The sequence below is a fragment of the Desarmillaria tabescens genome, assembly GCF_030435595.1.
Source record: "Desarmillaria tabescens strain CCBAS 213 chromosome Unknown EV420scaffold_9, whole genome shotgun sequence".
In the NCBI taxonomy this organism is placed as follows: domain Eukaryota; kingdom Fungi; phylum Basidiomycota; class Agaricomycetes; order Agaricales; family Physalacriaceae; genus Desarmillaria; species Desarmillaria tabescens.
Window position 1 is genome coordinate 1,102,617 of NW_026848308.1, and position 22,611 is coordinate 1,125,227.

At 47.9% G+C, this 22,611-nt stretch overlaps 9 protein-coding genes across 9 annotated transcripts; 7 read left to right on the forward strand and 2 right to left on the reverse strand.

Moving 5' to 3' along the window:
- Positions 1–330: 330 nt before the first annotated feature.
- EV420DRAFT_1619093 (Glyoxalase/Bleomycin resistance protein/Dihydroxybiphenyl dioxygenase) lies at positions 331–1,152 on the forward strand (the record flags this gene model as incomplete). Its single annotated transcript, XM_060475427.1, has 7 exons — positions 331–363; positions 416–475; positions 534–558; positions 617–718; positions 777–946; positions 1,022–1,056; positions 1,110–1,152. 7 exons carry the CDS (start codon positions 331–333, stop codon positions 1,150–1,152), a joined length of 468 nt encoding a protein of 155 aa, XP_060334168.1.
- A 3,415-nt stretch (positions 1,153–4,567) lies between these two features.
- On the forward strand, positions 4,568–7,217 carry EV420DRAFT_1619094 (cytochrome P450; the record flags this gene model as incomplete). Its single annotated transcript, XM_060475428.1, has 14 exons — positions 4,568–4,880; positions 4,936–5,006; positions 5,057–5,086; positions 5,135–5,171; positions 5,220–5,283; positions 5,408–5,543; positions 5,599–5,986; positions 6,045–6,100; positions 6,163–6,371; positions 6,530–6,598; positions 6,649–6,704; positions 6,758–6,873; positions 6,926–7,108; positions 7,167–7,217. The coding sequence occupies 14 exons, from the start codon at positions 4,568–4,570 to the stop codon at positions 7,215–7,217; spliced, it is 1,779 nt and encodes a 592-aa protein (XP_060334169.1).
- A 722-nt stretch (positions 7,218–7,939) lies between these two features.
- EV420DRAFT_1639768 (hydrophobin-251) lies at positions 7,940–8,467 on the forward strand (the record flags this gene model as incomplete). Its single annotated transcript, XM_060477018.1, has 4 exons — positions 7,940–8,092; positions 8,157–8,227; positions 8,278–8,365; positions 8,420–8,467. 4 exons carry the CDS (start codon positions 7,940–7,942, stop codon positions 8,465–8,467), a joined length of 360 nt encoding a protein of 119 aa, XP_060334170.1.
- A 1-nt stretch (position 8,468) lies between these two features.
- On the reverse strand, positions 8,469–10,880 carry EV420DRAFT_1525608 (uncharacterized protein). Its single transcript, XM_060472382.1, has 3 exons — positions 10,721–10,880; positions 10,213–10,666; positions 8,469–10,162 (listed from the first exon to the last, which is right to left on the reverse strand). Exons 2-3 carry the CDS (start codon positions 10,404–10,406, stop codon positions 8,536–8,538), a joined length of 1,821 nt encoding a protein of 606 aa, XP_060334171.1. The 5' UTR covers positions 10,407–10,666; positions 10,721–10,880; the 3' UTR covers positions 8,469–8,535.
- Positions 10,881–10,925: 45 nt separating this feature from the next.
- Positions 10,926–12,742, forward strand: EV420DRAFT_1525610 (uncharacterized protein). Its single transcript, XM_060472383.1, has 4 exons — positions 10,926–11,156; positions 11,218–12,126; positions 12,182–12,447; positions 12,479–12,742. The coding sequence occupies exons 2-4, from the start codon at positions 11,331–11,333 to the stop codon at positions 12,647–12,649; spliced, it is 1,233 nt and encodes a 410-aa protein (XP_060334172.1). The 5' UTR covers positions 10,926–11,156; positions 11,218–11,330; the 3' UTR covers positions 12,650–12,742.
- Positions 12,743–13,292: 550 nt separating this feature from the next.
- EV420DRAFT_1196361 (MFS general substrate transporter) lies at positions 13,293–16,164 on the forward strand. The gene is made up of 16 exons (XM_060466310.1): positions 13,293–13,744; positions 13,797–13,807; positions 13,860–13,897; positions 13,951–13,985; positions 14,044–14,068; positions 14,119–14,195; positions 14,254–14,487; positions 14,542–14,732; positions 14,783–14,870; positions 14,923–14,939; positions 14,994–15,080; positions 15,128–15,224; positions 15,279–15,411; positions 15,467–15,506; positions 15,564–15,792; positions 15,851–16,164. The coding sequence occupies exons 1-16, from the start codon at positions 13,529–13,531 to the stop codon at positions 15,851–15,853; spliced, it is 1,521 nt and encodes a 506-aa protein (XP_060334173.1). The 5' UTR covers positions 13,293–13,528; the 3' UTR covers positions 15,854–16,164.
- A 1-nt stretch (position 16,165) lies between these two features.
- EV420DRAFT_1196221 (uncharacterized protein) lies at positions 16,166–17,456 on the forward strand. Its single transcript, XM_060466309.1, has one exon. It carries the CDS (start codon positions 16,209–16,211, stop codon positions 17,271–17,273), a length of 1,065 nt encoding a protein of 354 aa, XP_060334174.1. The 5' UTR covers positions 16,166–16,208; the 3' UTR covers positions 17,274–17,456.
- A 783-nt stretch (positions 17,457–18,239) lies between these two features.
- EV420DRAFT_1619096 (gibberellin 2-oxidase) lies at positions 18,240–19,778 on the reverse strand (the record flags this gene model as incomplete). The annotated part of the gene is made up of 9 exons (XM_060475429.1): positions 18,240–18,358; positions 18,415–18,613; positions 18,674–18,746; positions 18,823–18,859; positions 18,913–18,918; positions 18,969–19,038; positions 19,086–19,301; positions 19,357–19,423; positions 19,477–19,778. 9 exons carry the CDS (start codon positions 19,776–19,778, stop codon positions 18,240–18,242), a joined length of 1,089 nt encoding a protein of 362 aa, XP_060334175.1.
- Positions 19,779–20,224: 446 nt separating this feature from the next.
- EV420DRAFT_1735173 (major facilitator superfamily domain-containing protein) lies at positions 20,225–22,366 on the forward strand (the record flags this gene model as incomplete). Its single annotated transcript, XM_060479999.1, has 10 exons — positions 20,225–20,634; positions 20,687–20,904; positions 20,953–21,049; positions 21,103–21,309; positions 21,356–21,379; positions 21,435–21,629; positions 21,678–21,813; positions 21,866–21,912; positions 21,964–22,143; positions 22,203–22,366. Exons 1-10 carry the CDS (start codon positions 20,535–20,537, stop codon positions 22,364–22,366), a joined length of 1,368 nt encoding a protein of 455 aa, XP_060334176.1. The 5' UTR covers positions 20,225–20,534.
- Positions 22,367–22,611: the final 245 nt, after the last annotated feature.

A 22,611-nucleotide genomic window follows, 5' to 3' on the forward strand; every position in this document is an offset into this window, starting at 1 on the left:
CGATTATTGTGATTAGGCACCCCGAAATGCCATTGGATTCTTGATCGGTGCAGCGGTTAGCTGATAAGAGTGCATGGTAAGGCAACATAAGGAGCCAATATTCCAATGGTCGCAGTTATTATGCACAGTAGTTCTGCATGTGAGAAGTACAATGGCTTGAAACGCTGCGTATACTTCGCAGCAGCGGCCATTGAGAGTGAAACGTCGCGGTAAAGGTTCTCAACCGGCGGACGATCACGGGTCCCGTGCCTCTTAAGGTTAGGGCTATGACGAAATAATTATTTCAACAGCAATTAATTCCTTATCAATTCTCTCGGACCCACCACCATCATGCCTCGCACAGCAGAAACAGCAAGTTTTGCGGTTAGTTCTAACGCCTGCAGGTAAACGGGAGGCTGATTATGCGCCCATCAAGTTCAACCACACCATGATCCGGGTGAAGGATCCCAAGGTATCCCTGCATTTTTATACCGAAGTAGGTTACATCGTGTCCACAAACATTTGTCTTTACTGAGCTTCCAATGCTGCGGTAGATCATTGGGATGGATCTTCTGTCCGGTACATCCAATCGCAGCCAAACTTACTACGACGTCTTCTGTTGACATCGGTATAACAGAAAAGGATTTCGGTGACTTCACTCTGTACTTCCTTGCGTTCGATCACTCCAGTGGCGCGCTTAGCGCCAAGGAGAAGGAAGAGACAAGGTTCTCTCGTGAAGGTTAGTCTTGGTAACCTTCCTGCGAGCTTAATCGTGACGAAACTTCGTCTTGATTTAGGCGTGCTCGAGCTTACTCACAACCATGGCACCGAATCCGATCCGAGCTTCCAAGGATATGCCAGTGGAAACTCAGATCCCGGCCGGGGCTTCGGACACATCGCTATAACCGTTGATGATGTTGAGAAAGCTTGTGAACGATTCGAACAGCTGGGAGTTGTCTTCAAGAAGGTAGATGTTATCCACTCATGGCTTATTGTACCCGTATATTGACATTATCCTTCTTCAGAAACCCAGTGATGGAAGATGAGACACATTGCATTTATTCTGGACCCTGATGGGTGCGTGTTCACCTCGTTCTTTGCTGTTTGAATACTGATATGATGGATTACAGCTACTGGATTGAAATTGTACCCCGCGTCATTAAGTTTGATTGAGATCGGAAAGAAAAATCAAGTAACAAAAGTGTATTAGTGCGTTTTAACATGTACCGCCATATCTGCCAATCAGAGCAATAGTTCTGTGCCCCATTCATCAGCAGAATCAACAGATTGGCTTTTTTGTGCTGTTGCTCCTCCGTCAGCGTCTGCAAGTTGTATTTTCATCAGACTGGTTCCGTTTGACAGATCATCATTTGGTGTGTGAAACGCAGTTAAAAAGACAGTATGAAGACCTGCCTAGATCTTAACTTCGGGAGAAATGGCATATCCTTTCCTCCCGCTGTGTTCTTGTATGAACGACACCCTTTCTCCCGTTGTTTTTCGCCAATGAGAGGAATGGTTCCAGTGGTACTTTTCCGACACGAAAAGGTGAAACAATTCTTACCATTCCACAGCTAGAAATAAACGTTGCATCAACCTCGATGAAGTCCGACAAGTTGGCCTCATAGCCTAGTTCTGCGCCACTTGCAGAATGTTCGCTTGCCATACCAAACGAACACATGCATTTCCGCAGGTCCAAGATGGCCACCGCAAGCATAGTCAGAAAATAAGAATCCGTACCGTCAGGCTCTCACAGGACAGAGGTACAGTGATGGAGATAATCGCAAGAAGTAGCATCTAATCCACCTACATGATCCGGTCAGTTTCTTTCCCGTGAGCTGATATCAGAGGCCGGCGTGGGCTCCACACAACGACAGTACCACCTGGTCAGTGTGCTGCGGTTTTCGAAGCGATCAAGTGTACGACATTTGACTTCGAATGTGGATTCTTGGACGATATCGGACGGTCCCCGACTCAGGAATGTGGTGGTATCTCGGATGATCGTGGATGATCCAAAAGATCCGGGGAGAGGAGGTGCTAGGGGAGCAGGGGCCAAGTGGACCTATGACTCGGAGTACTCTTGCAAATGGTTTGGGGTAAGTATAAGCGCGGTACTCACACTGCTGTCCCTCAATTGTTTCCGCACAAAGGAAATCAGATGGAAATGGTTCATCGAACTGAAAGGGTTTCCTCAGATAGATTTCCTTCTGCTGGAAATCAGTGTTTTGCAGGGAGAATCCTGTTTCTGGCTTGACAAAAACTGTATATGGAAACGTTTTCAGTGTCACTATATGTTTCCTTCGTGCGGAAACTTAGACATGACAGGGGTATCAGCCAAGACAGCGAGAGCTCTGCAGACCATCTCATCTCAAGGATGTTCGAAGTTGGCGTAGTGATCGAATCCAAGGCTAGAGCGACTCTCTCGGCCTTGTTTAGGCAGGGGCAGGTCTACACTTGCAGCGGCTCATAAAAAAATGTCCGAGTTGTGTGCAGCGCGACATTCGCCAGTATGTACAGCCGGACAGAATCTCTTCGTACAGAGAGAGGATCTCCGTGGGTGTTCAAGTTAACAAAAATTCTCTAAAATCATCCACTGGCAGCTGGAGCCAACAATCAACGGAAGATGTCGTAGCTCATAACAGAGTCTTGGGAAGGGGATTGCGGTGTCCTACCTGGCGGGGAGTTGAGAAATTCGACTCAGAACGCAGACAATGGAAAAAGTCTCTGAATCTGTTACTACTTACTGACACTGTAGCCGGCACCGGCCCTCAAGGCCTTATCATGGTAGGTATCATGTCACACACACGTGACTGTGACATCCCCGCGTCTTCATAACGTCGTCGACGAATATCAATCAACCCAGCCCTTCAACATTCTCTTTACCTTACTTCACTCGAGCGCACAGCCGATTACTTCAAGATAAAGATCAGGGTTCTGTCTATTGACTCTCGGTGTATCTTGTTAGTCTGTGAATGTTCGTTTCAATTTTCGTCTCAGCCGCGGTTCATCTCTGGTCTTCAAATGTATTGGAACTCCAAGCTTGATATTATCGCGGTATCCGAGAGTGGCAGCGAATTACGACGTACGTCCTCAATGCCAAGAGCTCTGAGCATATTCTAACTATGAACTTTGCCTCCAGGATACTCCTTGTTCATGGATCCATCATCCTTTGATCTCGCATTTGTACCGTCCCTCCTCAGTATCGATACCCACCCCGCTTTACCGGAATCGCAGAACTTCATCAGACCGGCGCATCGCTTCTTTCTTTGGGACAAGACGTCTTTACGATTTCAGGAGACGGTTATTTCGCAGGCATAGAAACAAGATCGTTATATTCACACGCCAAATCCTCCATTTTCTGTCCACGGAAAGGGACCTTTCTGACACGGAAACTCTGGCCCATCCCATTCGCCAACTCCCGGACGATGTCTGGAGTGAAATTTCCATTCATTGTGTCTCAGCATTTGATGCAGAGATGAATTCCTCATCTCTTGGATCCTGTAAGGCTCCACGAGAACGGCGACCTGTGGTCCACTGTAGCAGTTAATACGCAAAAGGATGTTTTGTCGCTTTCCTGCTCGACACACGGTTATCTAGGGTGCAAGGACATGCATTATCTGTTCACTTTTTTCGGTCCAGTAGCGGGTGGGAGGGATAGATGGCCGTCTCTGTGAGCTGATCACACCTAAGGCAGCCTCGGTACTTCCCAGCCTGCGACGACGTTAATTACTGCGTTTCAACCTCCTAGAGGACTCCACTCGCAAGCATCCCTTTATTTGCTTCACGGTACGCTTATTTTCATCACTAAGTGGCTGACATACACGATCGTAGTTAGCTTTGAGCGTCTCTTTAATTAAATAAGACCTTTTTGTCAACCCCCAATGAACTTTCTTAAAAGCGACGGTGGACAAGATGAGGATCACATGCTTAATGACCGAGAGACACCTACTTAATGCCGACAATGGCAGCTCAAGCGTGGATAACATTACAGCCATCTGAAGAGTCGGGATCAGGTGCTGTACCCCGAGGGTGGTGTTACATCAATCTGAACCTGTGTCTAGTTCTTCCGAAATCCATATAGAGGACAATCTCGGAAACACGCCAATACAGTGTCGTCTAATCTCCCATGATTACCTTCTAAATCCTGACGTCCGAACCTAGACGTACAGAATAGAAGTACCACCACGGGATGAGGAATACAGGGCGTTTTATGCCCGGAATCCTCGATATGAGTAAGATCCATTACGAACAAAGCGATTACTAACCAACTCCTGCTTCATAGAACTGTGCTCTCGCGACACATTGTGTCTTTCCCGATACATACGAAGGACTTTAACAGGTTTGACGAGCTTGTCCTCGTTCATTATCTCTATCTTGGAGGAATCATTCGACGGTGACAAGATATCTTATGATGTCCGTGGGAAATCCACACACAGTATGCTGACAAACTGCCATCTTTATAAGACGATGTGAAAGCCATAAACACGACAACGGAAGTACATCTCCGGTTGCTCACATGAACGGTCACCTTTTATTACACCCAGCGAGAATTTAAGTAAGTGTCGCTTCCTCAGCTTAGACATAATCCATCATGTCTATCTCCTTATCCCCAGGACTTGCCTATCTATCCAGACTTACTCTCACTGTCGTAGTTCTGCCTTTCGCGGTTACTTGGATTCTACGAAGCGTACTCGTAAAACGCGACGTCCATATTTCTCCATGGTTCTTCTTGGTAGCTCCCGTGGTCCTGCAGTTGATCGTTCGTGTTGCGCACAGCTGGTTCACAAGCTTTATCATTCACAGAGAAGCTGCTGCAAAGGGCGCTCTCATGATGCCCAGCGTTCAAGAGAGCAGAGTCTCAATTTTGACTCGCATTGAGGATAGCTTCAGGAATGGGTATCCAGGTTCGCCTGAAGCTATACTCTTCATAGCGCTCCGTGCTGACGATCGGGGTATCAGAGGAGGTTTTTCAGAAATGGAGCGAACAGTACGGGCATACCTTTTCATTTGGCACATCGTCCGATAGACGGGTAAATGGCTTCACGGTTGCTTGTGCTTCTGGTTGTAACGGCTATACCAGATCTTTACGACTGAGCCAGAACATATCAAGGCGAGTACTGGTGCCTAACATTGAATGTTATTTCCTGACTTTCATCAGGCTGTCCTAGCGACACAATTCCAGAACTTTGAAAAAGGTCTTGTTCTCGTTGGTCGTCTGCCCATCTATTAACACAGGATTCCAGGTCTGGTCATCTTCAACGCTGCCAAAGCTCTTTCCGGTGTAGGCGTCTTCAATTCCGATGGTGAGTTTAGCCAAATTAAATGCTCCAGACAAGTGTGTTTACTAATTCATGGCAGGCGAGATGTGGAAGTAAGCATACCCCACATGTTCTTCACGCCTTAGGCTTATCCTTCTACTGCCTCCGATCAGGTTTCATAGGACGACCGCGAGGCCTTTCTTCAACAAGGCTCGTATTTCTGACTTTGACAACTTCGAGAGGCACACAATCAATACGATGTCACAAATCAAGGCGAGGCTGAGGGAAGGATATCCTATCAATTTCCAGGTAGGGTTTTCAATGACCCTGGTGAATTTTAGCCGCTATCTTATAATGTGCCTAGGACGCCGTCGCTCGGTTTACGATGGACTCCTCCACTGAGTATCTCTTTGGCAAAGACGTTGGTTCGTTGGCCGCTGGCCTTTCCTACCCTCCCGGGTCGCCGATGGCGGGAAATCCTCATTTTGTTAATCATCCCTCTAACTCTTTCGTTGAGGCGTTTGCGAAGGCACAAGAGCAAACAATTGTTCGACTTCAGAGGGGACCATCCTGGCCCCTTCGTGAATTATGGGCAGACGGAGTTCACCCGCTGCGGCAAGTCATGAACCATTTTGTCCAACCCATGCTCTCCGACGCATTTGATCGAAAGGCTAAAGGAGTGAAGCCTGTGGATTTGGAAAAAGACCTCGAGAACATGTCCTTGTTAGACCGTCTTGTTCAGGACACCGACGGTAGACGTATTCTGTCTCATGTTCAAATGCTATGGTATACTAATTTGATGTTCTTCAGACCCTAAAGTCATTCAGGACGAGCTCATTAACATATTGGTAGCTGGTAGAGACACGGTGAGCTCTCCAACTTGTGTGGCTTTTACTTGACGATGTACTCACACAGTATCTACATGTAGACCTCTTCCCTGCTAACCTTCGCGGTGTATATGATGTGTGAACATCCCGATATGACTGCTCGGTTACGGTCCGAGATCCTTGAGAAAGTAGGCAACGGGAAGCCCACGTACGAGGACATCCACGATATGAAATATTTACGAGCATTCCTCAATGGTACAAGAACCATTTCCTATCCTCCTCGTCGAAATAATTTCTTATGGCATATTTCGTCCAGAAACCTTGCGCTTGTACCCAACTGTGTATGTGAAGTAGCCTTTTGAAACTGAATGCAGCTGACCATGGCATTGGACTCCAGCCCAGAAAATAATCGGTATGACATGCTATGCCTTTTTCCTAGTGCTTTTCTTATGTGGCCATTTTTATCAGCACCTCGAAAGTGGCGACGACTCTTCCGAACAATGGACGAGCACCATATTATATTCCAAGTAGTACAAGGTCAGTATCTTATCTTGATATCCTTGATGGCTGTCGGATGTCCCGCCTAGAGTGGTGTATTCTGTTTTCCTGATGCATCGACGTACAGATTTATGGGGCCCGGATGGTGAGATAAACACGATCATTAGTCCTTTGGTGCCGTTGATCCATCCCCCCCAGCTCTCGAATTTGATCCGGATCGATTCCTTGATAGCCGCGTTCATAAGTATTTGACTCCAAACCCATACATTTTCCTCCCCTTCAATGCGGGTCCTCGAATTTGCCTAGGTCAACAGGTGAGGATGCTTGGAGCTCGGAGTATCAATAAGACTTGATAATTCTTGCTAGTTTGCATACAACGAAGCCTCGTACTACCTCATTCGACTTCTGCAAAACTTCTCTTCGTTCAGCCTCGCCACGGATGCCCAACCTTCTGAAGGTATTCCCCCAAAGAGCTGGACGCCAGCGCCGGGGACGACCAAAGGCAAGGATAAGATTATGTTAGGAATACATATCACGCTATTTGCCAAGGTACGTTCTTTGAGAATTCCGTCGGTGTGAAAAGCTGAGTTGACCTTTTATTTGTCAGGGCGGGTTGTGGGTCAAGATGGAAGAAACGAAGGAAGAAGCGGCGGTATGATTGGTACTAACCGGTTTTTTCTAGCCTCGATCTCTCTCATGTACTTAAATTTGAAAGCCGTATTCACCATGATTAATACTGTCGGTACTCACCGTAACAGATCTGTGCGTGGACCGGGTTTTTATACCTGCTGATATCTGGCGCAGATGTACCCCGAATGCCAACACATGGATACTCAAGTACTTATCGACGTTGCTTACCATTGTGATATTGCGAGTCCCACAAAATAGATTAAATAACCTCCTCACCTGATATCCCGTGTCCGACCTCACCCATGCACATCTCTGGACTGTACTCATAAAGCCGGGGAAGAGATACCAGACTCAATATATGGAACATCCTGCTAGTCAACGGACCAATCCCAACCATCTGGGCTTTGTCCATAAACCCACAGTCCACCATCCCAGCAGATGTCTAATGCAAAACCACAGCGGCGAAGTGCGGGTGAAAGTTTTCGTAACTTGGAATCAACAATAGACCAGCGATTCTTTTGAATTTTGGCCATGGAGCACCCTTGAAGCAGAAGAAGATCGGACGCGAACAGCGATCTCCACAAGATACGAAAAAATGAAAACCCCGTCCCTCGTAAATTCCTCTATGACATTCGTTCAGTCAGTCAATCAGTCGCGTCGGTATCTATGTCTTTATCTCCGCATGATGAAGACGGTATAAAAGACTCAACAAATTGAGGAATCTATATTCTCAACTCGCAGCTTCATAACATGTTTGCTCGTATCTCTGCTTTCTCTCTTGCCATCCTGGCTTTACCTCTTCTCGTGGCCAGTAGCTCTATCCCAAGACAAGAGACTAACACGACCGTCACCGGCGGCAAGTGTAACACCGGTTCAGCGCAATGCTGCAAGTCTGTTCAGGACGTGAGTTCCTCATTATCTCTTTCATCTTTCTCAAGGAATACCACTAATTATCATATACTCTTAGCCCAAGTCTGACGCTGCCCAGAATGCCTTGGGTCTTTTGGGAATCCCCATCGGTGCTGTCACCGCCAACGTGTAAGTTGAATATATTTGTTCGCATAAATCGATGCTGATTGGATCTACAGTGGTCTCACTTGTGACCCCATCACCGTCATCGGCCTCGGTACGACATCGTGTGCTAACCAGCCCGTTTGCTGCGAGAACAACAGCTTTGTGAGTACTCACCGGCTGTGCGACGAGAAACTCACTAAAATTCATCTTTTGTAGAATGGTGTGGTCGCTCTGGGCTGTACTCCCCTTAACGTAGTAGCTTAATAGAAATGCTCTGTTTATTCAGAATTATATCCAACATTCTCCTTCAGGCTACAGCTGGCTATGCTTCCTTATGGAAATTGAATCCGTAGTGTTCTCCTCATTACAACAGGCATTTTATCCAAAACATGGACTGCCTCGTCAATAACCCAGTCAAGGAATGCGATGAGCATGACCTCCTTACCCACTTGCCCAAGCACGTCACTGGTATCGTAAGTCAGCCGCACGTTGAATTTATCCAATACAAACCGATCGAGCGCTTCAAACACCTGCAAAGAGACCTCCTCCGATAGCGACGGTTCCAGTGTAACAGAAAGAAAGTCAGCTCTGCGTATAGCCCTATCAAATTTGTCTTGACATCCCTGTAAAGCAGCATGGAAATTGAAGATATGCTCCGATACAAAGATGCAGGATTTGCGCAGGGAAGGGTTTTTTACTAGCTGGAAAACCGACAAGGCGCGGTTGTAGCGAGAGATGAAGGGTTTTTCATTGAGCAGTATCCCCATGAGGGCTGCGTAGAGCTCTGCATCGACTGGATCGCATGATAATGGCACCTGTGCCATAACTGTCGGGATCACCGATAAATGTCGCATCAATGAGATGAACTTTTGTCGATCATATTTGTTTACTGGTTCATGATCGTAAACACGTATGGTACGCAGCATACGTTCTTTCCCCAGAAACGTGATAGCACCATCATATTTGACATTGGCAAGAAGAACGTTATTGAAAGCATCGGTCTCAGAGAGGGAGAGCTTCGTTATGGGAAATGTGAAAAGATCATCGGGTAATCTGAAAAGGTTCCAATTGGTTGACGACGACTGGTCCATGCCCTCAGGGAACACGAATGCGCTTTCCCCATTGACGAGTTTGACGGTAGGTTTCTCCTGGCGAATTTTGAGCAGTGAACTGTTCACTGGGATAGGCCCACCCTCGTACACGTGACTGACGGAACGTAAGACGACAGCAATCCGAGGGCTGACGACAAAAATACGATGAATGTGGTTGCCTATTCCCGAAATACCCTCCCACAATCCAAACCCACTAGTCAGAATGAATTCTGACGCGGCATTAGCCTCCCATATGCACAAGAAATAATCCTCAGCCTGCATATAGTACGCAACGGCCTCGTAATGCTCGAAGTTGGGATCAATATGGGTCGCCGCCGCACTATCGACCTTCTCCCGGCCATGTTGATCATACAACGCCTGGGCATGGTTAAGAATCTGTGGATGAGGGGTATCCAAGTAATAGCGGAGGACGTGTAACCACACATCGGTATGCGTCTGACACTGATGTTTGGTTTTGTAGCACTCAAGCCATGAACGAAGAGGCGGGCCTCCAGTGGGATGATCAGGATTGAAGTACGACCCTCGGACTCCTAATTTGCGATAATGCATTATGAATAAGAACTTCCGCAACCGTTGGAGATCATGCCGTTTCAGAATGGCTTTCCCACTGGAAAGACTGGAATGAAGACCTTCGATGATAACAGCGGCGTCTCTTTCTAGCACGGAAAGCTTTTCCTCCAGCTCATTGACGTTGCTGGGGTTGCTTGCGTCCCTATAAAGATTCTTGAGCCCATAGATGGTCCCGATCGAACGAACATCAAGGCTCCCTGACGCCAAGTCGTAGTAAAAGACATGGTCAGGATCGATGTGTGTCCGTTGATACTCTTTGCGTCGCTCTGCTTTGGATCTATAAACATCAGTTAAGAGAGGGGCCACGTGGTGCAGGCGTTCACTCACTTGCGAGGACCAGTATGAAAACGCCGCAATATGAATCTCGGAATGGAGTGATGGAACTGGTCTCTGGGAGCGGGTGAGGGTGTGATGGTAGATACGATAGTTGTCCTGGCTCGACGAGGCATTGGTGCTAGTGGTAACAAAGTAAGCGCCAGAATCGCGTGGCCGGGTAGGTAGTAACAGAGTCTGATGGGCATTGCCTTACTTCGTTTCCAGGGCCTAGATACCCTTGAGATGCGTGATTTCTTGGATCCGGACGGCGGCGTCACATATCGATATTAAAGAGCTATTCATTCTCCTCGTACAAAGTCCATTTGAGTGCGTTGGATCGTATCGGAGTTCTCAAAGTATCTGAGTTTTGGATTTGTTGGAAACGTCCACCATAGATTAGTAGATATAGTAGGCCAATTTCAGCAGGTTCGCGTGTATGACCATAATCTATAGAAAAGTTAATAAGCTGTGATGCGTTTAGTATGGGAGGGAAGAAAAATTGTAAGAAACGAATACTTACCGTTAGTCATGGTGAACCACTGATGTAACAGAGCTACTATGACGTAGAGATGACAGAGACCCTTCGTGTGTACAGCTGCTATAGATGAGATCAGCAGATGTGTCCTAGGCAGTTTGTAGAAGAAAAGCAGGATGGAGTAGTAGGGTACCTTGTGGTCGGGGGTTACGGGCCGAAAATTCTCACGAGTCACTTTTCCTAGCGTTTCCCTTCTACAGTCATCAGCAGTGGCGTCCAGATTTCATTCTCAGACGAGCGTCCAGTTTGCGAACATTGGTGACGTCAAACTGCTATACTTACCCATTGGAACTGGTACCAAATGATTCTCCACACGAGTGGAGGGACCAAGGTACATAGTACACGTTCCTAATCCTTGAGCCGAATACGCAGTATATGTACTCCAAGGTCTCCTAGGGCGAAGTGCCATCGGTCGCGATAGGTATCTGGCCTATTTCTCACCGATGTTGCTTTGACACTGACTGTACTTCTCTGTTTTTCAGCGGACAACGTTGGATTTTGAAACACCTAGGATTGTCGAAGTCTTGGAAATCAAGGTGGAGCTGGCTCGAATTACTGTTCTCTTCCCTATCTCATACTCATCCAAGCTGAAATCATGACGGAGTTCTTTCCTCAAGAGCTCATCGATGCAATAATCGACGAGGTTCACGACTTCGATGATCTCAAAGCGTGCTCCCTCACCTGTCGCAATTTTTCCTCACGTAGCCGCACCCTGCTCTTTCAGCAGCTCAATCTTAACGGGAAATCCCATCTCGATGCGTTCCAGAGATTCCACGACCTATGTGTGGTATCCTCACATATTCCTTCCCTCGTGCGGACACTCTGTATCCACGAGTATCATCGTGGCGCTCTTCGTCCCAGGTCCGACATCGTCAACTCTCTCCTCCGATTAATGCAGAATCTCGAAGTCATCAAATTTTATGATGTCACTAGCTTCGCCGACTTCTGCGATGGATCGCTGGCGCGGCTCTCATCTCACTCATTCCGCGAAATATATCTTTATGACATCTTCTTTCTCAAGAATGGGTTGGACCAGATGTGCTCCATATTACAAGGGTCCCCAAAGCTGGAACGGTTATTTGTGCATCATACTAGCCCGTATACGATATCTATGTTTGGAGGCGATGAGACGAGCCAGCCAAGACTGGAGCACACGCACGTTACACGTCGCGGACCTCTTATCCGAGACTTGAGCGTCGTGAGCAGCTATTCATATAGGTGTCCTGCCCTCATCGAAGCGATATTGGAGACAAAAACCTGTCCTGTATCTATCAACGAACTGCATCAGTTTGCATTTAGTCTTAGCAACATTATCGACTTCCAGCATCTCGACAAAATGCTCACACTGACATCAGACACGCTTCGCGTTCTGTTGTTGACATTCAATTGTTGTGAGTATTTGTATGTGCACCTCTTTGCCTTATGTTCTTATCAGAGATATGGCAGCAAACGCTCATCCATTGGACAGACTTCCTATCGTCAGAATGGGGCATCTACGAAAGATTACTTTCATGATCACACATGGGCTCTATGGATCTTACTGCTTGCTATGGTGGATCCAAAGCCTGAAGAGAGTGACAGCTTCTGATGAAATGCCAGCCTTGCGGATAATGGACATCGAATTAGGGCCTTCGTTCAGTTTGGTGATCCCCGCGTCGCAGCCAGAGTGGAACGAGTTTGACCAGATCCTCGCCAGCCCACCATTTGACGACGTGTTTTCAAACGCTGACGATCGAGGTTCAGAAGAGGTCGTCGGACGAAGAGGAGAATCACTGGGACCAAGGTTCGTTATCCTTGCCGTTGATGAACTTTCTGCGCGCCCCTCGGAAGAGCCTCGAAGTCAGGGCGGAGGATCTTAAAGCGCAGTTCCCCCGACTTGCAGCAAAGGGTAAACTTTCAGTCAAGGTCATATAGTGCGTACCCCAGTCTTGTATTTTTAGAATTTCGAATGCTTATTACGGGATGTGCGATGTAGATAGTCGACGCGATGGTAATTCTGGTTCTGCTGTGTATTAGCAGAACTCTTTTTTTTTTTACGACGGAAACTTTATAAAGAGCGGAGTAGTGTACAGACAGAAGTATTTGAATCTAGCAACGAAGCAACGAATGTATTATTTATGTGAGTCTTTGAGTCGTGTTCTGAAAGTATATCACCTTGGTGTTTCTTCTTGTAAACATGGGTATATGCAGCAATAGTGCCAAATAAATGTGAGGTACTGAGCCTGGGAATTTTCTTCGCTTGACACCTTTCCCTCGTCATCCATCCACAACTTCAAGCTTCATCTTCAAGCAACCTCCTTACCGCCATGGACAACACCCAAATCTTTGAAGCGGCCCTCTAGTAATTCCATCGACTTGAAACATTCTCCCAACCTCTTACTATTTTCTTCGCGTTCAAAACCGAGATTCTATTGCTGATAGCGGAATGTCGCGGCAAAACACGTACAGTTGCCTTGGCATGGAACAACACACGGTGCGTATAGGGTTGTTACTGCTCCTCTGACCGCGTACTGATGCCAGACCATTGTCTAAAGAATACACGCACATCGTTCATTTTCGTCACTGCCGGTCCTCACTCATACCACGCTGGAAAGGCGAACAAGGCACCAGAGAGCCTGGTGACGAGCCTAATAGAAGGGATGACGACCGTTAGGGCCCATCTACAAATTTTCTTTCCGATAGGCATATGATCCAGTTCCGGACCGCTTCTCTGATTGCGAAGCTCAAAACCTACCCCATGGCACTACCACGGAACGGACTAAGTTTGGCCCTCACCATTACGATAATCCATCGATGAGCGACTTCAAGCTAGCTATCGAGACCTCCGAGTATCATGTTGAAGGGCCTCGTCCTGGGTTCTTTGGAAGGATTTTGAAGGCAGAACCTGAGCGCGCGTTGTTGGATGACCTGGCACGCATGAACGAGACCGTGTTGGATCCGGTGGTCGTTAAGAGGATTGAGCGAAGGGTTGACTTGCTGGTTATTCCTGCATTGGCCGTTTGTTATATGGTGAGTCCGCCTAACTGTTTATTCCCAGTCATTCTAACATTTGACGCTCTAGTTTTACTATATGTATGTGGTGTTTTACGATTGTGAAATTCCACCACTGACCAGGTTTACGCAGCGATAAGACGACGCTTTCGTATGCTGCGATCTTCGGGAGTGAGTTGCCCTTGTTCGCTTCGTTATAATCCTCTCATTTTCGTCGACTACAGTCAAGGAAGATCTAGCTTTAGGGAAAACGGAATATGTACGCGTGCTCGTTCCGCGTTGTTTAACTCGTCTTATCGTGCAGTAAACGCCAACAGCAATGGCTATCAAGTGTCTTCTACTGTGCGCATGAGCCTTCTATATTCTTCTCCGTGAACTCATTGAATCTTCAGTTGGCTGGCTGTTCTGGGCTTTCCCGACAAATCTCCTTATGCAGAAATTTCCTATCGCAAAATACCTCGCTGTCAACGTGTGTTCACTTCTGCGATACCTATTAGACCCCACCATGACATCGTGATTCCTGGCAGATTTTCTTCTGGGGCGTGCTTCTCATGGCACAAGCAACAGCGAAGGACTTCAAAGACATGATGATCCTGCGCATTCTCTCTGGCGCGGCAGAGTCTACAGCTGACCCTGCCTTCGTTCTGATCACCGGGCTGTGGTATACACGTAGCCAGCAACCCATCCGAATCGGACTCTGGTATAGCGCAAATGGTATTGGGATCGCCCTCGGTGGGTTATTGGGATATGCCATTGGACATGTATGTGCTCAATTCTTCGGACTAGGATGGTTGTCTTGATGCGCTCTTCCTCAGATCAAAGGTGCTCTTCCGTCGTGGCGCTACGAATTTCTTATCATCGGAGCGCTCTGCTCGTTCTGGGCGATCGTCATGTTCACGTTTGTTCCTGATTCTCCATATTACAAGTCACGGTGGTTCAAGGATGAGGATCGGCTTGTAGTTCTGAGTCGTAAGAGGGATGATCAAGCTGGTGCTGATACTCACAGGTCGGTACTTTATTGGTAATGCTGGTGATAACGGTCTGAGCATACTGTAGAGTGAAGCCTGATCAGATTGTCGAAGCGTTCTGCGATCCCAAGATTTATCTCTTCTTCCTGCTCGGGTTTTCTTCAAACATCCCGAATGTGTGTTTCTTATTTGTCCCGGGACTTCGTGGAAGCTAATGATACCCTCTAGGGCGGAATTTCGAACTTGTAAGACTCACGTGGGCTTCGATATTACAACCATTTCTTATCTTTCTCTGCCAGCGGAACGCTCATTATACAAGGCTTCGGTTTCGACACACTCGAGACGAGTTTGATGCAGATCCCTTACGGTTTCTTCATCTGCTTCTGGTGTGTTCATCAGTGATACTCCATGTCGAGTGCTCAAACACACACAGTATCCTATTTTCTGTGTGGCTTAACACCAAAGCACCGAAGAATAGCAGAACCCTCCTCATGATCGTCTTTCTCCTGCCTAACATCATTGGTAGCTGTGTAAGGTCGTCAAACCAACCTAAGCTAGTCTGCTGATCTGATCCTTGGGTTTAGATGATGGCTTGGGGTCCCGCAACCTCAAAGCCTACGCGTTTGGTTGGGTACTGGTTGACTGGGTCGTATAACGCTACGTTTGTCCTCGGATTGTCACTTGTATCCGGAAACGTCGGTGGTCAAACGAAGAAAGGTGGAACTCTATGATGTATGCGGGCTTTGGTTCTTTCTCACTCTATTTATTCTAGCTATCGCCAATGCGGCTGTCTTCCTAGGTCTATGTACAGGGTATGTAGACAACACCGTTAAAGGCATATATGCGGCTAAACCACCGGTGATACCTAGAAACATTGTCGGACCCTTTCTCTTCAAGACTTCAGAGGCACCAAAATACACTACCGGCATTGTAGGTATGCTCGTCGCCAACATCGTTGAAGTCTTTGTTATTCTGGCCTTGAGGACCCTGTTCTTGACGTCGAATAAGCGGAGAGACAGAAAGTTGGCGGAAGGAGGAGTCAAGTGCACAGCGATAGTGGATGATATAACGGATTTTGCGAATCCTGCGTTTAGATATGTAGCTGTAGGTTCCAAGTTCGTTTTCGGGCATTGGAAATTGACTGATGATGTTACAGTGAGATGGCTGTAGGCCATCATTACTGTGTGCTTATGGGTACAGATGTGTTCTATACAATCTTAATCCTTTCGGGTGAACGCAGACGCATTGCTGTAACTTGCCGGCACCACCACGCTTACGAATGTCTTAACTCGTACTGAAACAGCTCCGCGACCACCCAGCCTCTATCGCGCCACGGTCCATCGACATCCTCAAATACCATTCTGTGGTAAGCGTGAATCTTCAATACCGTGCGACCTATTAAGTAGGGTGATGTGACATGGTGTGGGACTTGCTATGTTCGAGAATTCGGCCCGAGGTCCGGGTCCAGCGTTAAGACGTTTTCAGCTACTAACGGCAACAGGACTACAACCATCATGAGTCTAACGAGACCGTCCTCTGTTATCGATCGTTTCCCCTACTTACCAATCGAAATCATCGCGCTCATTATCGAGGGGATATGGGCTCTTCCCTTGAGCAAAAAGGAGCGTCATTTCTTCATGAGGGCCTCACTTCGCGTTTGTCGAATATGGATGCTCACTTTCCTACGAGTCTCATTCACACATCTGCATATCGTTTCATATGCTTACTACAAGTACATCGTACTCCTTCAAACCGATCCCGTTTTCACTTCTAGCATCGTCACAGATTCCGACGGTGCACAGCTCTCTCTAGGCGCTTATTTCTGTCGCTGCTGTCGTTCCCTCACCGTCTCCGTCCAAGACACATTATTCTACGGCTTCCCCCTAATATTCACAAATCTATCCCATATCCGACATATAACACTCCTCTACCATAATGTCAGCCAACAAATGCCTTTTGCCTACATCAGCCGGTTCAACACCCTCTTCCCCCCTAGAACCATCGATTCCCTAGAAATGCGATTCACATACGACGTCCAAGACGCCGATTACTCTGCCCGTTTCCAGTATCTCTACCACTCGAAAGAGTTCTACTACCCCCCAAAGTTCTACTCCCCAGCAGTCAACCACGGAGGTGTTTTACAATCCAAATCCCTCATCTTGCCGTATATCCACCATTTGACTATCAACGGCGCCAACCCGGCGTTGGTGCTCCTGGTCAAGTGTATATGCCCAGCTCTAGAGAGCTTCGAGACGGATGGAGACCCGGTGGTGCTTGAATTGGGATTCGACGCTGCGAACGTCCGTCCGCCGCCTGAAACACCTGAAGAGCAGTTCTGGGCCGATAACAGGTATACGAGCTGGGACGAACTGCCGGAGTGGATAAAGGAACTGGAACCGCAACATGTGGAGGAAGAAGTGGTGACGGAGTACGTAGATTCCAACAGTGACACGTATGACACACCGCTTCCGTTGCCGGTTCCGGTTCCGGTTCGCAGAGAGCGAAATAATCTCTGGATCGATGCGATCAACTTGTGGAGGCTCATTTGGGATATAAGATGTCTAGTCGGGGTGTGGTGAGAGAGAAAAGGGTAGTCATGTTCGAATTCTCAGGATCTGGCTGAACCACTGTCTTCGGTGCGAAGGGAAGCCCTTCTCCCATAAATCCCGGTCAATGAGATGGTGCCTCCACGGAGCGTTCCTCTTCCGTCGCAGCATAGCGAGCTCGTAGGCGAGATACGGAGGGAGAGGTGGTCGTGGTGGCGCTTGGACGTGGGCCTTGAGCGCAAAGACGCGGCAGAACCAACACATGCTGAAATGTGGGGCCATGGTCGCCCTAGCTAGTAATAAAGCGCGTCGAAAAGGAGACACAGACCACCTGATAAGATGAAAATGTCAATTATCTTGTCCCAAACGTCGACGAGTTGGTAACGCACTCGATCACGGATGGCTGCGTTCCCGAATCCTTCCGTGGCTTCACTTTCTTGGTCTTCTATCCTCCTTGTGAAGGGTTTTTTTTCTGCCATGACTGTCTTGAGGCTGCGCAGAGATGTGGAAATTGGACTTCTTCAAGTTCGAGGGGAGCTAGCTCTGATATCAAATCCCCTGAGGCGTTCGACCATTTGTTATACTGTAGCACCACATGACGAGAATTTGAGAATGGGAGGTACAGTGTCCAGGAACGCTGAGAAGGACCAGGGTAAGGAGACGAAAGCCAGTAATTGGGATATATAACGAGTCGGAGTCGAGGACGTGGCCTCGAGGAGAGCGAGCTGTTGTGTGGAGCCTGGCCTGTTGTGTGACTGGACTGGCCCCAAATTGGAATCGGCCTGAAAGCCGAAAGTACTGGCGAGTACCTGTAATGCAGGGCGCTGTGGTGTTAATGCATGTTTCGTCTCGGGGATGAAGTTAGAGATGTAATAAATACTCGTAATATGAACATGGAGTCGAGTTAGAAGAGTAATACATAGGTGTACAAATGAATCGAGTGCGACTCATGGTAGGCATGCCAGTTCAAAGAGTAGCATAGCTTGTAATGAATGCCTATCAGACATAGTAATCTTGCACTGTCAGGTTCTTAACCTGGAACACCGCATCCGGGTCATTCTCAGCGATACGTGTCGCCTTCCGGTCATGGACATTCTTCACCCTTGCACGGACATACTCTGAAAGCACAAACCATGAATACTACGCCAACAAACTTGCAGGACATAGTACGTACCATACCCACTGACTGAGTCCTCAGTAACCTTCGTTTCATCTTCAGTCACCAACCCTTCGCGGAAGAGCACAGGACTCGGAGCGGGAACCATCGGTACGTCATTACCCGGTCGCGCAAAGTAGAAGAGCCCGAGACGTTCGAGGTGCGATGGGTCGGGAGGTGGACGGACGACGCGGTGGATGGTACTCTTTATGTATCCCTAAATCGATGCAACGATGAGTTTATAGGTCATTGGCAACGAAATTGCTCCGTCGTTCACCTTGGTTAGGAATGATAACGTGTCGGCAGCATTGCAGGTAATGCCTCCTGGGACGTACTTGACCCATTTTCCACTCGTTATTGGGATCTTTGACTTGGAGGCTGAGCACATAGTCAGTGCATGTAAGCGCTACGAAGAGTTGACCTTACGCTGCAACGGGCTGCGAGAAGAGAAGGGTAAGAGAGCCTGTTATGTACTTTAAATTCCGCTTTCATGGTCATAAAACAGAAAAAATATACCAAAGTCTATATTGTCCATATCAGCATAGTACGAACGGCCTACGAAACCAGCCTACCTGTATGGCCAGCAGTCCACTGGTCTGAGATCTTTTTATCATCTTCAACTGTCCGAGGATGGTAAATCATCTACCCAGATGTTACCAATGAACAAGCCGCTGAATTGAAGAACCAACATAGCGGAGATGATCTTCTGATGGCGCCTCATAACCATGACGATCGACAAAGTAGTTCTCTGGCAGCTCCAATATTATCGTGAACAGGACAAACAGTTTCCGGATGACATCGTCCCACACTCTCCGATGGAACTGGGCAATCTCGTCGTGATAAGCTTTGACGAGCTGGTGCTGAGGGATGCTAGCATAGTCTGGTGTGAACTTGGGCACGTTCAGCTGAGGTAGAGAATACGTGAATGGCTGGAACGAGATGAGGAACGAGAAACCCCACCATTTCCATATTCTCTTTAACATCCGTACGACTGACGAACCGCGTTGGCTCTCTGTACCCAAAGTAGCTAACCGAACACTCGATAAATAAACCATAAGATAACAACAATAAAGGACTCACTTCCCAACCGAGAAATCACAAGCGAACTTCCTCTTCTCCTCAAGCGGGAGCTTGAAAAACGTGTTCCCAATAGCAAGCTGGCGGTCCAGCTCCTCTTGGGTGAAGCCTGCACCCACTACGGTCCAAAAACCCCAGCGTTTCACCGCATCTTTGAGTTCAACTGCGAGGTCCTGTTTACCGTTGGGTTCCTCGAATTTGGAGAGGTCGATGATGGCGAGCGGGGCCCAGTCGAGGGGGGCTTGAGTTGGTGAGGGGATTGGGTAGGGCTCTAGAAGGGGTTTTGGGTAGACTGGAGCAGGCATTGGGGTATGGACTGCCGGGGTGATTTCACTGGTACATTTTTAAATGAGTGAGAAAAGGACGATAGTCTCGTGCTCAGAAGGGACCTGAGGCAGGCCCGAGAAACGAGATGAGGTGATAGTTGCACCATTTCCTTGCCGTTTTTAGCTATCGTCCAGGAATAGTTGCACCTAGTGGTCACTGGCCGTGGGATGACGATGGCGCAAGAGGAATCGTCGATGATGCTAGGTTTCCATGGAGAATCTCGTCGCGATCCGCTGATAAGACTCGAGAAATGTGAACGAAGATGCAGTATGTAGACGTTGAGGGCCTTTGTACAGACTCGTCGTAGCGGCAAGAGACTGAGGAGGACCGGATGAGGAAGGATAGCAATCACGTGGATCCGACGCGCAAGGTTCAAATTAAAATTGAAACTGAGACTTCAGCTTCCTTTATCCTGACCGGGGCTGTTACGGAAACCTAAGGCTATATTCCTTCCTTGGCCACGGCCCCCATTATCCTGCTATCCCATTCGGAATTCTGACATCCACATTTCTGGTCGACATGAAAGCATCCCAAATAAGGCTAACATCTTTTCATCAGAAGCTTCTTCGCGGCGAAACCATATACTTACCCCCAGCAGTTTCTCCACTCCGCATTTCATAATGGGTTTCGACATGAGCTCGTCTTCTGAGCTCCCAATGATGAGGCGTATAAAAGTCCTTCCTTGCGGGAACAGATCCCTTTGAGGTGTATCCTCGTTTACCATTTTCCTGGGAATGGATCTTGCAGAAGGGAGTGTCGATAGCGAAAAGGCTTCCCATGGACCTGATACGCTTTTATCTGACGAAGAACTCAGGAAAGTCCAACGGCGGATTGGTATGTATCCAAATTGAAATCACCCTGGTCTTTGCTGACTTCCTCATAACAGATGTTCGCATCATCCCATGGTTATGCATAACCTACCTAGACATGCGCATCGACATCAACATCTCCAACGCCGCTATCATCAACATCGAACAAGGACACGGGATCAAGAAACAGCTGCACCTGAGTACGCAAGATTGGAACTGGATTGTTTCGTGTTTCTTCTACCCCCATGCTGCTTTTGAGCTGGTCTCTACGCTCCTGATGAAGCGTACAACGTGGGTGTGCTTCACCTAGCAAGGATACATCGTCTGATAGCCTTGCTAATAGACCGAGCTTCTGGATCGGCTAAATCATGATAACATGGGGAGTCATCGTCATGTGCATCGCATCCGTGCAAAATTACCGTGGCCTCATAACTTGCCGAGTCTGTACGTGTGTTTCTTAGTGTCATTCCCGCTGGACTCTGAGCACTTCCAGTACTGGGTGCCGCCGAAGCGGGGTACTACCCCTGTGTGATATACTACCTCGCATTCTGGTTTAGACCAGAAGAGCCGGCCCTCCGAGTTGCTGCATTCCACTCGTTCGGCCAGGTTAGCGGTTTCATAGGGGGTTTCCTGGCGTTTGCGATTTCATATGCGGATGGGGTTCTAGCGGGATGGAGATGGCTCTTTATCATCGGCAAGTGTGTGTTCATTTCCTTTTGACTTTTTTTCCTGACGCTGAGCAGAAGGTATACCGGCAATCCTAATGGGGGGTGACGACTTTCTTCATACTCCCCGATTTTCCGCAGACAGCTACATTCTTGACAGAGCGCGAACAAGCGAAGATAATCGATCGGTTGTCTAGAGATGCCCCTTCGAAGGAGGGAAAGACTTGGGATAAGGGCGAGGTGTTGAGGCTCTTTGCGGATCCGACATTTTGGACGTTCTCTGCAGTGTGGTTTTGCCATGCAGTGGGTGGATTTGGGTTGTCGTATGTCCTGCCTACAGTGATATACGAGCTTGGTAGGTGTTCTGTTGCTCCCGGCAGTGAAGTATTGAAATCTGTTGTAGGATCTACAACCACGGCGCTGAGCAACGTACTTTCTATGGCCCCGTCACTAAGCGTGTTTGTATTACTGAACACGCTAGGATGGCTCATCCAGAAGCGTTTTTGGAACTCTTTCCAGATAGTTATGGGGCGTGCGTGGTTGGTTCTCTGTCTGTCCAGATGTAGTTGACTGATCGTCTGGCGGTACTAGTGGAGTTTACCAATATCATCTACTGTATAATACTGCTCACCGTGAACGTGAGTCACTCTCGACGTCCGACACATCGGCCTTTTCTGACCGGGCTCCAGGTGCCTGTGGTGCGCTACTTTGCACTGCTCGTAGCAACTGCAACCGCTGGGTCTGTGTACGCCGTGCTCTGGCCAAACCGTTTGAAGCCGCCCGGGGAACATCAGCCGCTGGGATGGTGATAGGCATTACTAATGCCATTGCACAGTTCCCGGGTATCCTTGGGCTGCAAGTCTTTTCTGGTTAGTCGCGTCTTTTGATGCTGAGGGCACCCCCCAAGTTGACATGCCGCTGCTCATAGGCATATACGGACCATCATACAAGGTCTCGTTTTCTGTTTGTGTGGACCTTTTGGCGGGTGCGGTGGTGTGGATTGGGACATCTGCTGTGTTGTTGCATCGATTGTGGGGAGATGGGAGGACTGGTGGTGTCTCGTCGAAGAGAAGTATTGAAGAAGTGAAGTAAATTAAATTCTTGGGAGATAAATGTATGGGTTTAGCTGCTGGCTGTTCTTCGATATTTCCATTTCTCACGTGTACAACTCACCCAAGAATGCACTTGAGCAACATTGAGGCCTGAATTCACATTTTAGTCTCGGATATTTAACACAGAACTCGAATTCTCTGGAAGTAAAAAAAGTCCAGAAGGATATTTTGCGCGAGCCAAAAGATAGCTTGAGGCATTTTCACCAGACTCGGGCGTAGGAAGTA

What these genes read in the sequence shown, in the direction of transcription:
- EV420DRAFT_1525608 (XM_060472382.1), bottom strand. Translation starts at nt 10,406, where the DNA reads ATGCCCATCAGACTCTGTTACTACCTACCCGGCCACGCGATTCTGGCG. An exon ending in TTTCATACTGGTCCTCGCAA is followed by an intron (nt 10,163 to 10,212) that starts GTGAGTGAACGC and finishes TGATGTTTATAG; the next exon opens with ATCCAAAGCAGAGCGACGCA.
- EV420DRAFT_1525610 (XM_060472383.1), top strand. Translation starts at nt 11,331, where the DNA reads ATGACGGAGTTCTTTCCTCAAGAGCTCATCGATGCAATAATCGACGAG. An exon ending in GTTGTTGACATTCAATTGTT is followed by an intron (nt 12,127 to 12,181) that starts GTGAGTATTTGT and finishes GAGATATGGCAG; the next exon opens with CAAACGCTCATCCATTGGAC. An exon ending in CCAGCCCACCATTTGACGAC is followed by an intron (nt 12,448 to 12,478) that starts GTGTTTTCAAAC and finishes ATCGAGGTTCAG; the next exon opens with AAGAGGTCGTCGGACGAAGA.
- EV420DRAFT_1196361 (XM_060466310.1), top strand. Translation starts at nt 13,529, where the DNA reads ATGAGCGACTTCAAGCTAGCTATCGAGACCTCCGAGTATCATGTTGAA. An exon ending in GTATGCTGCGATCTTCGGGA is followed by an intron (nt 13,898 to 13,950) that starts GTGAGTTGCCCT and finishes CGTCGACTACAG; the next exon opens with TCAAGGAAGATCTAGCTTTA. An exon ending in CTTTAGGGAAAACGGAATAT is followed by an intron (nt 13,986 to 14,043) that starts GTACGCGTGCTC and finishes AAACGCCAACAG; the next exon opens with CAATGGCTATCAAGTGTCTT.
- EV420DRAFT_1196221 (XM_060466309.1), top strand. Translation starts at nt 16,209, where the DNA reads ATGAGTCTAACGAGACCGTCCTCTGTTATCGATCGTTTCCCCTACTTA.